The sequence below is a fragment of the Thalia democratica genome, chromosome 3, assembly GCF_965202585.1.
Source record: "Thalia democratica chromosome 3, ktThaDemo2.hap1.1, whole genome shotgun sequence".
Taxonomy (NCBI): domain Eukaryota; kingdom Metazoa; phylum Chordata; class Thaliacea; order Salpida; family Salpidae; genus Thalia; species Thalia democratica.
In genome coordinates, this window is record NC_139167.1 from 48877061 (window position 1) to 48891728 (window position 14668).

The 14668-nt window shown below is 23.8% G+C and overlaps 1 protein-coding gene across 1 annotated transcript in view; it reads right to left on the reverse strand.

Annotated features, from left to right (window-relative positions):
- Nucleotides 1-1049: 1049 nt before the first annotated feature.
- LOC145831254 (oxysterol-binding protein-related protein 1-like) overlaps nt 1050-14668 on the reverse strand; it is a 35376-nt gene continuing 21757 nt past the window's right edge. Inside the window, exons 14-24 of the mRNA XM_082938426.1 lie at nt 13643-13779; nt 11506-11640; nt 9370-9467; nt 7951-8139; nt 6301-6408; nt 4607-4699; nt 4334-4436; nt 4107-4208; nt 2762-2882; nt 1908-1998; nt 1050-1694 (exon numbers count right to left, since the gene is read on the reverse strand). Coding sequence (XP_082794552.1) covers nt 1589-1694; nt 1908-1998; nt 2762-2882; nt 4107-4208; nt 4334-4436; nt 4607-4699; nt 6301-6408; nt 7951-8139; nt 9370-9467; nt 11506-11640; nt 13643-13779 — 1283 coding nt within the window. The 3' untranslated portion in view covers nt 1050-1588. The remainder of the gene's footprint in view (nt 1695-1907; nt 1999-2761; nt 2883-4106; nt 4209-4333; nt 4437-4606; nt 4700-6300; nt 6409-7950; nt 8140-9369; nt 9468-11505; nt 11641-13642; nt 13780-14668) is intronic.

Sequence of the window (14668 nt, forward strand, 5' to 3'; positions counted from 1 at the left end):
TTAACATTAATTTTGTTTTTATATGCATTTTATATTTAATTTTTAATCACGGAGTATGTAAATGCTAATTGCACTGTTCTTCTAAATTTTGTAGGATTTTTTTGGTGTTTTTTAATTATGGAGTATGCAAATTTATATTGCACCGTTCTTTAATTTCGTTAAATAAATAAACTGTTATATTTTAGTTTTAAGTATTTGAATTAATATACAATATGTAAGTTAACTTATTTTCTGGTTCGTCTAGTTTTAATTTAATTCATTATAATTTATTTTTAAATGCAAACTTTTGTATTTCTATTTTTGAATAGTTTTTTAAACTTTAAAGTAAAAAAGAAAAAGCATTTTGAACACCGAGTTTTTCGGCTAAAAAGTGCGTACCACAGCAGCAGTTCGTACCTAAGAAGTGCGTACCTTAGAAGCAAATTACTGTACTTCCTACAGTACAGCTTCTTATAGATATTTTATGTATCAAATGGTAAAACCGAGCTGTTAATGTGGAAGTAATTTTGCGATGCACCATGTTAAAGCAAACTGAGGTGGTCATGTCCGTAGGATACCTTACAGTAAGATTTCAAGTCAATATATGAGAAACTAATTATTTGTTGTGAGAAAAAAGTATTGAAAAAACATGCTTTTCAGAAACAGCCCATAAAATTTAATAGAAGGTTAATAAAAAGATCTTACTTCGTTGAAAACAAAAAAAAAGAAAATAAAATTAAAAATCTTAATACTGTTATCAAGTAATAACTTAACAAGGTCTGCCCTTCAAAGAAGAAAATATAGATTTAGATAAGATTAAGACATCATTTAAGACAGTATGCTACTTTTAACAAAAAACAATAAGTAATTCTAAACTAAACTGTTGTTAAGCTTTCACTTTATAATACTATAAGAGCTATTTTGATGTTCTAATTACAAAGTTTGAGTAAAAACATATCTATAAAATGTACATTCTTTTATAAGCTTTTAAAATCTTACATACTAAATTTCTTGTTGAAAACAACTACTAACACAGTTTTTTTATTACAAAATCGTATAGGAGGCAAGATGTTATATAAAAATAAAATAAGGAAATAAAACAATTGCTCTAAGCATGATGATAGATAGAATAAACATAAGAAAAAAATCAAAAATTTAATAAAATAGTTATATAAGCAGAGTAATTTTTGATAAAAATTAAAAATCTTAAACGTAACTTTTTTTTTTTTAATTTTTTTTAAATGTATGCTACAACTTTACACACTTTTTATTAATCCAAAATTCTATACTTCTAAAGTTCATAAATTAAATTAAATTTCTGTTTTAGCTTTTTAAACATTTTTTTTTTTTATTCACTATTGAAACTTTTAACAAATGTTTATCTGAAAAGTTGTACGACACCATTAAATTGAAACAGTCGTAAGTATTAAAGATCAGCTTTTTGATTACAACCAAAAAAAATATAATTTTATAAGATAATATACAGAAAAATAAGCTTTTACGTTTGAGTGATCATTAGTACAAAGCTTCCAATAGTGTTTAATTTCCTTTGTAACCACCAAAGTATATTTAAAAGTTCGAAATTTATATGCAGCCGTTAATAAATTGCTCAAAAAATATCCGGACATTTTGTCCAGTCTCTACTAAAGTATTGGTCTGGTTTAAACTTCCAATCTTCAGTTTTTGTCTCACTGTTTTTCGTTTTAACAAACCATCTGCAAAAAAATAGTCGTAGGGTTCTTAAAACTTATGAGATACTTTACCTTTAAAGGCCTAGAGTAATTTTTTATAGTATTTATGAGTTTCAGACAAACAATTTTACAAAGTTTAGAAAATAGTACTTTTATAGCAGTGCACAGAAGAACGCTTCAAAAAACTTTGTTTTAATATACTTACGTATTAGAATAAACATATTTTAAATAACTTACCGGGGTGTCCAATCTGTTTTACTTTTTGTTCTTATTTTTTTCGCGTTTCTCTGTTTAGTTTCTAACCGATTTTTTTCTTCAGCCGCTGCGTCTATAATAACATTTATAAACATTAGTCTTTAACTTAAAATAACAGTTATTAAAAAAATTTGAAGGTAAATCATATCTCAAAAAAAATCTGAAATGTACATAACTAAATCAAATTAATAAGGTACTGTAATTAAAAGGATTAGTTTATAATTGTATTTTTGATAAATATTACATATCAGAAAAAGGTTTGTTGAAATTCCAAGGTTACATTACAACTCAAATTGTGACAATTAAACTTTTTCAAATACCAAATTTTCAAAAAGCCATATGTAAAAAATCAAAAACATAAAAAACTAGTTTAAGTAATAGAGATTATAATGGATAAAAATGTTTTAGAGATAATTCACCATGACTCTAAATTAACAGTATGAAATGTCGGAGTTTAAACGGTCAAGTTTGAAATGGTCTTTACCCCATTCTGCTAAAGAAATAAAATCTTTAACATAATCTACTAAAAGCAAGCACATATATATTTTCTATTTATTTAAAGCTAAAAAAACAACGGTTTTAATTAGTAGAAAAGTTTGTACATGAGACTACTCAAAAAACTTCTTTGTTTCTTGAACATTATCAAACTACCAAATTTTAAAATAATCATGTTAATCAAAAAAAAATAAAAAAATAAGAAATGGCGTTCATTAAAAAAATCAAAACTTAGAACAAAGCAGTTTTTACAACTTTCAGTAAAACAACATTTAGAATACTTTTATATTAGGTATAAAACTTTCACCACCTAACAAAACTAAAAACTTATTAGAACAAACCAATATCGGCATTTTCTAGTTTCCTGATGTCAGGTCTGAATCTGGAATCGGTGTGCGGAATTTTGTAACCTTCAACTTCCTGCTGGTTCAACTGCATGGCAAGCTTCGTCATGCAGTACATCTGAATACAAGAAAAAGTTTTCAATTTTCAAATAAATTTTGAAACATAAATTTGTACAATTAAAAAGTAGTTCAAACTACTTTTCAAATATATACTTTTAAACACCTTATTGGATAATTTAACTTTTAAATAAAAAAATGTATAACATTATAAAAAAATTCTAAAATTTTATCTTGTGCTAATAAATGGTTTTACTATTTTTAGACAAATAAAGACTATCTTGATTTAGCGCTTCTTCATATTCAGATTGAGTGTATTGCGCAATGTTTGTAAAGAATTTGTAAAGACCATACGAAGTTTTCAAAACAAACGATCAAAATATTTTTAGTTATGTTATTACGTGGTTTTGAGCAAAAATTTATGTATAACAACACGATTGTCTCAAAATGTGATTTATATTTTTACGTAATACCTCTTTGTTAATTGGATTTCAAATCAAAAACTAGTTGCTCAAGCATATAGCAACCCGTAAAGTTTGAAGTAATCGTAAAAATCACTTTAAACAGTTAAACAACACAAAATTTAAAAACAATTCATCTAAACTGTGCTTGCAAAATATTGTAAATTTAGTTAGTTATTTAGCTGTAATATTACATAAGTTATAAAAAAAAATCAAAGTAACTTTAACTTATAAAAGATTCTATACAATTTAGGAAAAGAGTCATTAAACGCTAATAAACTTAATATCGTTAAAAAGTACTATACCGATTGTTCAAAACTTCTAAATGCTTTAATCAAAAATTGTAGCAGAGTCAATATTTTTACAGAAATGGTGACCATTTATACTTATGGTACCTTGACAGCTGCCTAAAGTATTCTTATAAAATCAGATTCTACCAGTCAAGAGAACGATTATAATAGCCAATAAAAAGGAAAAAAACTACTCTGGTCTATTCAAGTTAACTAATAGTATCTTTATGGAACTGAAGACTACATATATACTGTACATGTTAAAAAGATGTATATAGGCAACGTAATAGTTAATATTAATCCATGCACTAAGTATTCATCCTTTTTAAGTAACAGTTACTTAGTTGTTTTATCAATTTAATTTTAAAACAAATATTTTTTTAATTACCATTGTAATCATAATTAGCTTTTATTTTCGACTGAAAATTTAGTTTTAAACAAATTTTTATTTATTAAATGTAGTTCATGTTACCTAGAACTTAAAACACTATAGAGTGTAATATCTTTTTTATCAAAACAAAACATAAAAACTACTTGTTCAGAACACTTAGGTCGTTCGATGACTTTCCATAATAGTTTGCAGTTTGAATCTTTTGATAACAATTCCAAAGCTTCAATCATTGAAAGTGGTTCTGACTTTTATAAAATATAGGTTTAAGTATATGTTCTAAAATTCACAACTCAAGTTAATATGCTTACATTAGAAAAAAAAAGAATTAATTAGCAAATTAAAATAAATAAAACTGGTACTATTTACATACTTTCTTTTTTGAAGTTTTCTGTTGATAAGTTTTGTAAGTTGGGATATCCAACGAATATATGAATTTGGTCCAGTCACCGATTAAAACTCTAACTTTTTCACCTCTAATAAAATTTAAGATTTATAATAAAAATAGTCAAATATATTCAAACAAAACACAAAATTGACAAAATATTTATAGTCCTAATAAATTTGTACAGTATACAAGGGTCTTTATAATTTGGTAATTTAAATTCTATCAAAATTAATACTTTATTTTAAAGTCTTTACTTACTTTTCGTTGTAGATAGTAGCTTCTATTTTATTTAGTGAGTTGTTCTTTAGCCAGGAATAACTTTTAAATGTAACATCACATTTTTCTTTGCAGCTAAAAAATTAATATACAGATTTAAACGTTAAAAGGTAATATTATAATTTAGAAGTGTTTAATTATATAAACTATCTATAATAGCTTTCTAAAAATTTTAAATTCATGATTATTTGTGCTTATTAGACTTTTTAAGCTTTTATACTTATCACTAAAAAAGCATACATACAATTTTTTTTAAGTTACAGAATCAAACTCTTTTCTACAATAATATGGTACTGAAAAAGAGTAGCTACTTTATACAGCATTGCCAAAGGTTTTTTGTAAGTTTCTTCTAGGTTTTCTGAATTTCTTCCAGATTTTTTTAAAAACAAGTTTTTTGGTCCATCTTTAGTACAAAATTAAACTTAAGTTAAAATAAATTATCTTTATTAGTATAAGTACATTAAAAAGATACTTTAAAACTACTTAAGATGTATTATAAAATAAAAATAATTTTTCGTTAAAAGATTTTTTATACCTATGATAGATTTTTCATATATAACCGAAGTTTTGTTATTTTACATGTATAGGGTAGAGTTTATATTCTTCTTCAAGTTTTTTCTATTGATTTTTGTTCGAAATTTCAGTTTTTTTCATAGTTTATTTCGAAAATTCTCAAAATCAAGGTTTTGCAGATTTTTTTGCCTAAATTGTCAATTTCCAGGTTTTTCAAGGATTTTAGGTTTTTTGGCAACCCTGTATTATAACAATTAGAAAAATAAAAGATCAAATAATTCAAATAGTTATTTATACCATTAAAAAACAATTTTATATTCAACTCAAAGCTTTTATTTTAAACATTTTACCAGAACAAGCGCATGCTTCTATTATAGAGTAGGTGAACCAAAACCAAGGTTGAAATGCTTAATTAGCTTTGAAAATAACAAGATTTATGTCATCTTAATAATTATGGTATGCAATTAAAACAACTTTGTTAAGTACTTATTTAAATAAAGTTTTATAAGAAAACAAATGTTAAGTATAAGCTTGTTGTTATAAATGTTGTATCATTCAAGGACGTTAATACTTTGTTCTAATTATAGAAGCCTTTTTTATATTTTTTTTATAAAGTAAAAAACTTATTTTAATAATTTAAGTGTTTTAGTTTTTCTACTTTCCTTCATCCACAGCATCATTTAATAAATTCGGCGTTTTTAGCTACCAGGGGGCAATAACTGGCAAGGGCCGAAAAAGTACATGGTCAACAACTAGTAAATAGACGATTTTTATTGAAGAGAGTAACTACGAAAGTGAGTTTGGAAAACATTTATCTACAGTTATATGTTGTAATGTTTAAAAATAAATAAAAAGAACTATTGTAGTACATATTGCTTTTTTGTATAAGTTTGATAGAAAGCAATAATTTTTTTTTATTCCAGTTAAAAATTCATAAAAAATTGTTATTTATCCTTTACAAGTTTCCTAATTTGATTTCATTAGTTGTAATAAACATACTAATTTTATCTACTGATATCTAACCAGTCTAAAAATCAGCTAAACATAACATAATCAGTATGTAAGTTGTTGATATGATACTTTTAAGTTTTTCAAAGCTAAATAATTACAAAAAAAAAATTACAAAATGTTTAAAATAACAACAAGAAATAAATTAAACTAACTTTGTTTTATGAATGGTAATTGTACCATGTTGTTCCATCCAGAGTTTACCTACAATTATGTTGTTTACTGACAAGGGAGGATTCGTCCAATGGTAAGATTCTGAATGTCTGTAATTAACAACTTTGTTGAAAAGAAGGAAAACACTACTAGTTATATAGCAAGAAACTTATATTTGACTATTTTTAATACACTTAGCAAAACATTTTGATTATATTTAGTTCTTCCGTGATAGTTCTAGCTACTGATACTAGTTTTTTTTCTACCTAAGTTGTCTTAAAGAAATCTAAGTATAATAAAATTTTTGAAAAAAACGAATAATTTCGTAAGTTTATAATTAATTCTAGAAAAAAAATTAAACTTTAAGTTTGAAAAAAAAACAGACCATAAAAAAACATAGTCCTTAATCACTAGTATATATTTATCAAACTTAGTTTGTGATACGAACTAGATTTCTTCCTCTATTTTTTTTTAATTAATATGTTTTAATTATTATTAATAATTTTTAATATTTAATTTTGTTTAAAAACACAGCCAAAACAGTATTGCAATAATTAAAACAAAGAGAAAAAAAAAATATATATAATACTAATGCATTAGATTAAAAATATTTTATAGCTAACAAGTCCTTGAGCCTTAAAACATACCCAGGATTGTATGGTTATAGACCGATTGAATCAAATTTAAACATCTAGAATAGTTTTATATTAAGTATTACAGATAAACTTATGTGAATACCTTTTAATTGCAGATGAATATATGTTATCCAATGCTTAGCACTTTTTTCAAACCATAAAATAAGCTTTTTAAGTTATAATAAAAGGGTTTGCTTGTGTAAGCTTGCTTAAATTATCGCCTTGTTAAAGCACAACTGTTTTAACGCATGAACTCAATAAAATTGCTTCATTATTTGTGAGCTGGATTTGACAACTTTATTAGTTAAGTTATGATTTTATAAGCATGGTACTAAACTGATGGGAAATCTAATGACATTGAAGTATATTGATGAAGTAATAAAAGCTAGTATTGCAAGTTTGATAAATAAAATTATTCAATTTAACTTTGTTCTAAACTATTTTTTACAGAATTAAAATACATAAGTTAAATTTTTGTTAATGGTATAAAACTTATTTTAGTTTTTTAACTCTATTCATTCAATACATGTATTAATTTCTAATTTGAAATTTGTTCAATAACAATGGTTTTGAATATACTAATTACATATAAAACATTTCAAGTTTTTCATATAAGTAATTTAGGATATTCTAACATATACTAATCAATTGTACGCAACTAAAAAATCACATTTTTAACGACATAACTAATACGTCTAAGTTTATTTTTAAATTATTTTTGAATTGAATAGCGATTTTATTTTAAAATTTATTATTACAGCTTTCTTTTTGGTTTAAAAAATTTCAAACAAAATATATAGCTGAATACTAATTTGTCAATAAAGTTAAAAATTCTATAGGTCTCTTTAAAAAAGTTAATATTTAAGCATTGCAATTTTAATTTTAGTTTTAATAATCTTATATAAAAATCAAACTTAAAAGATCTATATTAAATAATTGAAACTAGTAATTCGGTTGTAATGCAAAGAAGACAAACATTCTACACTTATAAAAAAATGAGATAATTTTCAAACTTACTTTTTAAGGTCAAGGTATACGTGGCCTTTCGGCTCAATTTCAACTTTTCTTCCGCCAAACCTTATTTTGGGGTCGCACGAACCTCGAAACTCGAAAGGGTGTTCAGGATCGGTTCCGATGGCACAAAATGCAGAAATGGGCGGATGGTGTGACACTTGTTCGGATACCCAGTGGAACCCCAGGTCCGATCTACCAGCAGAATGATACAAAAGTGAGAAATATTGTTAATTTAACAAAAAACCTAATCTAGATATTTCTAATTATTTCCAGCAGGTTTTATTTCAAGAAATCGAGTAACATTAATTTTTTCTATTTAATAACCTTTATAGCAGGGTTTCGCAAAGTGGGCCAAGTGGACCCCTTGGGGGCCATGACAGATACTCAGGGGGCCATGAGGTCATAATTTGAAACTTACACTAGATATTCAGGAGGTGCTGATGAAAAGAAAAAATAGTCTTTTGTGTGTTTTATTGGTAGTTTTAAAACTTACACTAGATATTCTAGATTTGCTGATGAAGAGCAAAAAAAAAAAGGTCTTACGTGATTTTTATGGTAGTTTTGAAACTTACACCAGATATTCTGGAGTTGCTGATGAAGAGCAAAAAAAAGGTCTTATGTGTGTTTATTATGGTAGTTTTTGAGTATCTTGGTACAAGGGGGCCAAAGCTTTTTTAGTTTCTTTATATGGGGCCATTTGAAAAAAAAATGTGAAACCCTGCTTTAAAGTTTTTGTTCATTTGTTAAATTTAAAAACGAAATTAAAAATTCAATCTCCTAATCTTTTCATAGTTATTTTAAGCTATAATATTGTTCATACTTTTTATTTTTAGGTAATGCATAACAAACTCTTATATTATGAATAAAAAATATATATAATTATCTTGTTTTTAACAAAAAGCGCTTAACTCTTTACTTGAGTTTAAATATATGCTTAGTGTGCGTTTCTAAACTAACACTTTATTTTCTATAATTAAACTCTTCTTTCTTAAGTTAAGCATTTTTTGTTATAAAATCGTATTAAGGTAGTTTTTAGCTAAAACAAAAGTCATATGAGGGATCAACCTATATTTTAAACCTAGCTTTTTTACATTTTGTATTAGATAAAAGATAAGTTTACAGCTTAGGCAAATTCTAAGTGGCATTTTAGACATATGGTAACAAATTCATAGGATCCAATTAGTTCATTATATAATAAAAAAATGAAATAAAAAATATTATTGATATTTAAAGCTTGTTTTTTCAAATATCTTTTATCTCCTTTGATCCTTTATGACCAGTAACTACTTAGTATTTATATTTTTACTATATTTTTTTAATGTAAAAATAATTATAAAATATTTCAAACAATATTGTACTTATCATTTTACTACAAGACTAATACCAAAAACAACCGAGTAAAAATGTATAAAGTAAAAATACCTTTTGTATTCGTAAGTTTCACCAAGTAGTGGGTTGAATGGTTTTCCCAAACGCTCATACTGAGAGGCAAGCGCAGCTATGGCAAAAGTTGACACCATCTAAATAATTGCACAAAATTAATTAGTGAAACGCTTATACAAGTACAGAAATGTACTAAAAAAAGTTTATAACCTAACAAGTTTAGTTTATCTGTTATTTCTAACACATAACTGCTTTTAATATTTGATAAATCTGATATACATATTTCCTATTAAATAAACTATAATGATAAACAACTATAATGATAAGCTTTATGAGTTTGTACACTTATAGTAATATTTGAAACTATTGGTCGTTCGTAGTTTTTGTACTTGTGGTGACTTTTAAATAAAGTAAGTAATTTTTCATAACTCGAACCAATTAGCAAAACCAATCAAAACAGTTGTTATAGTTAGAATTTGAAATATTAAGAATTACTTTTCTTTTTTATTTCAATTCTAAGAAAGCTTAATTATAAAAATTTATAAAACGATTATTTACTGCCGTCGAAAACTAGCCTAAACTATTTTGAAGATATTTTGAAGATTTTAAACTATACTTATTTCAAATAAAAACTAAATCTACAGGTATGTACTACTAAAAATTGTTGATCTAGTAATTAACTTATAACCAGTTTCACTGCTATGATATATGTCATTGATAAAAACTCAAAAAGTTAATAAAGTTATAAACATAAGAAAGTTTTGTATTAACGATTAAGTTTTATAATCTTTAAAATCGATAACAAAAACTAGAATAGTAGAGAAACATTTCTTGTGTTGTCTAAGATAATATAAGCTTTATTACTATTTTATATTCATTTTCAACTCTCACAACTAAGTATACTTGCAACTAGTGTTATTAACTTTTTTCATTATAGTTTTTAATATATATTTAAATATCGAAATTCCTAAATCAATTTTGTTTTACAGTTCTTCAAATGTTTTACAAGTTAAAATACTAGAAAAGTTGGAATTTTGACTTTTTAATTTAGTTATTTTTTAATCAAAAAAAAAGTAAAATATTCTCTCTTACTCTATTTTCTATATTTATATCTTTGATTTATCTATGTTGGAAAAAAATAATAATATTAGACAAGATAAAAGGTATAGATGTCTCCTTTTCTCTAAACTCGATATAACAATATTTATAAAAATCCAATCCTTCGTTTTAAAATTACTTTTATTTACAAATTGTGCTTTAATAATATTAATTTAGGAAATCTTCTCTTAATACAAATTTTTAAACATTTTATTATGGTATAATTTTTTACTGTGTTTAGACATCTATTGATACAAACTAGTACAATTTTGACTTTTAGTTAAATTTTTGTCAGTTATTAATTTTTTTTGCAAGACGTATTGTAAATTGAAGCTAAAATATCAAAGTTAAATTGTAGTGAGTTCATCAGTAGACAGACTAAAGTATTATATTTTTAAAAGTATTAAATTTTAGGTTTCATGACTTTCTGAATCAATATGCCATAGTTTTACTTTAATTGTTTTAAAATGTTACCATCGTAAACAGTTCAATGTATTTCTGAAATTACCTTATCAATATTTACTTAACAATAAGGCAAACAAAAATGTTTATCATAGCTTCAATAAAGATAGCTTTCGGTTTTTTATTCTTTGTTTTAATAATAAAATAAAACATTATTTAATAATATAAACAACTTCTTTTTTTTTAATTAAACTTTTTATTTTATAAATGTTAATAACTTATTTCAAAATAAACTTAAATTAATTGTAGAACTTTAAATTTTTGGTAAGAATTTTTATAACAAATGTCACATATTTTAGTAAAATATTAAAAGTTTCGTTTTAATTGCTTGAAGAGGGTTTTTTATGTTGTTAATTTACAAAATGCATTGTGACCATACTAATACTGATTTAATAAATACTACTTTTACATGACTGATTTATTTTTTACTAAACATTTTTTACTGAAAAATATTATAGATCTTCTCAAAAAATTTTTTTTCTAATAAAAGTGCTTTTTTTTCTGGTCGAAAGTTTTACTAAAAAGCTCATTATGACGTCTTTAAACTTATACTTAGCAAAGTATACTGGATTTATCATACCAGCAAACAAGTGCAAGTAAAACAAAACAGCATACTTCCAATCTGTTGATGGAGTCTTCCTTGGCGGAGGCTTGTTGCAGCAGGTTGGTATAGTCCATATACTCACACAACCTCTGTATGAAGCTCAGTGGTTCGTTGAACACTACCGGCATCGTTATTCGTGACAGTTCCTGATTAAAATAAATCAACTATAAAATCTAAAAAAAATGTTTTTATTTATTAAATTTGACTTTATTTTTTAGCTAATATTTTTTCTTTAAAGGTCGCGACGTCTTAGAAAGTAAAAAAAAATATCTAGATAGGTTACTTATTACTTATTGAAATTGTTAATAAACATAAGTGTTTATTTTAATATATGAAAGACTACAAACATATTTGTATTTTCAGATTTCTATATTAAGATGAAATTATTAAAAACTTAAATTTTAGTTTCCAAAGCTTTATATGACATGCCCTAAAAAGGTCTTGAATTTTATTTATTTAATTGAAAAAAAATCATTTTAAACAAAAATTTGATTCTATTTTTTAAGTATCATTGTTTAGAAAAATTTTAAAAATTAATAATATACTATAAATTCTACACCCACACAAATACATACAGTTTATATATAGTTTCGTTTAAAAAGAAAATACTGTGTTTAATGAGCCAAAGTACTAGTTTACCATGTTAATAAATCAGGGAATTAAAAACTTTAATTTGTTTTATTGTTAAAGTTTTGAATTATTTTTAACATTTTTTTAGCCAAGAAAAAGATATACATCGACAGTTTCACATATATTTTTAATACAAGTTTTAATAATTTATAAAAAGTGATTAAGTATATGTTTAGGAAGTATTGGAACTTTTTGTATAAGTATTAAAGATCACAACAAAGAGTAATTCATTTGAAGTTTATTGAATTAGCTTCTTGAAAATCAATATCTTTTACAACAAGCTTTTTGCAGATTTTAAAGTTTGATATATTTTAAAAAGTTTTATCTTTATAAAGATTTTTTAAATTTATTGTTTAGACTTTTAAACCACACTAAATATAAACCACAGATAATATATAAACATATATATATATATATATAAAACTATTAAGAACTTAAGTTTGTAATATAATATTTAGTTACTAATTTTAAAGACTTTAAAACTATCAAAACTATAATTTACTACTAAAAGTTTAAAGTTTAAGTCTATAATGTGTTTAATTAAACTTAAAACTGTTTGTAAATAAGGTTTATGACTAATATCATAGTTTATAATGTTATTTACAACTGACATACATAAAATTTTACATATTACTTAAAGCTGAAAAACTAAAACTATAACAGGAAATTAGAAAAAATAACATTAATACTTTAAAATAATATATTTATTGCATTTCTTTATTACTATTTAATAATGCTTTGGAAATAACCATGTTTATAATTGAGAGCTTAAAATTTGTAAGATTTAAGATAAGTTTTAAATGAAAGACATCTCTATTATAATTTCTCTTACAAAATATTTCAATAGATTTATGCAAATTGTATATTTTATTCGCGTAGATTTGCATAAATCTATTTAAATAAGCTCTTTACATCCCAGTAAATTGAGCATTCTTTTTTAGTTAAGGCAAATAACTATTACAAAATATTTCTAAAAACTTGAATAATTTTTTTATCATAGTTTTTATTTTATGCGAGACTATAAAAACAATAGACAGTTCTATAGAAAGTAAAAAACTTGCTGTTTACAATGTTTTAAACAACCTAATTTATTATTAAAATTTTAAACATTTAAAAACATTCTATTTAGACTTTAAAATATATTAATACAAAATAAATTTCGAAAAACAAAATTTTCTACAAAAAACTTATTGTAATCCAGCATGTACAATGTGATTATAATTGATAATAACTTTTATTTTTTAGTACAATATTCTTTATATTAATTTAATAAATATGTTAAGTAATATAAATAAATCTAAACTGAATATATAAAATGTTTGGAATGTTAACAAAGTATGTCATTCTTATAGATATAACAAAAAAATAACATGTTTTAACACATTTTAAACAAAGTAAATTTAAACAACAAACGGAAAAACTTTAAAATGAAAAACACAATTTATTCAAAAAATATTTTTCTAGAACAACTCAATCTGTAAAACTACAAGCAACACGATATTACAATACAAAACAAACTTTTCCAATGCTCTGCTTCAAGATATGCCAAAGACTAATTGAATCTCTACTAAAACTTGTACAAGGTAGCTCATTTCTGTGTTCGAACTCATTTGTTTGTGACGTAGCAACTATTTTGCTGGGAGCTTCTTCCTCTGCTAAATGATAAATAAAAATGTTAGTATATTTAAATAAGAATATGAATTTAATATGCAAGTAATTTATAAAGAGTAAAAATATACATTTAGTCTTTATCAAACATAATAATTATTATTTACTAAATAAAGTGAGTTACATAAAAATTAATATTATTAAACTTTGAAAATTATGCTTGATAAGTGTTTCAAACAACTGTCAGACTGAATTGAACTGTATAACATAAAGTTATATCAATGTTAATATTTCGACTAGAAGTATAGTAACTAAAACTGAAAACTAAAAATTACTAATTAAAGTTAAGATATTACATATTTTACCACTACAGACTTAAAAATCTAAAATAAGTTAAATATTTTCGTTTTAATACTTTTTCGCGTTTTAAAACGAGTAAAAATAGGTACAATTATATTCTATTTTTTATCATATAAAGTTACACATAAAATTTCCTTCTCATATTAAAACAACTACTCTAATATTATTTATAGGAAAATAAATTTTTGGTAAAACTATAAAATAAATAAACTTTTTTTAAGTTATAATAACCATTGAAAAATTCTTTATAAAAACTTTTTTAAACTTCTTAATCAGTCAATTTTTATTGCATAAAACATTTACAGACATGTTTTTCAAGCTTTAATATTTAAAATTGCGTTTTTCAAATTGTTATTTTTCAGAAAAAATTAAACTTTAATGGTAAATTTAAGTGGAGGAACCATTTAATTGCTACACACGTGAAAACCTAGAATTTTTAATTTTTGAGGAACAAATTGTTTTTAGTGTTGTTAACTTATTAATAGTTCAAATTAAATTTAAACCTTTAAAAGGATGCGCTTCACTTAGCTATCTTTACAGTAAACATATTTTATTAAAAATTTATAATAGCTTTTG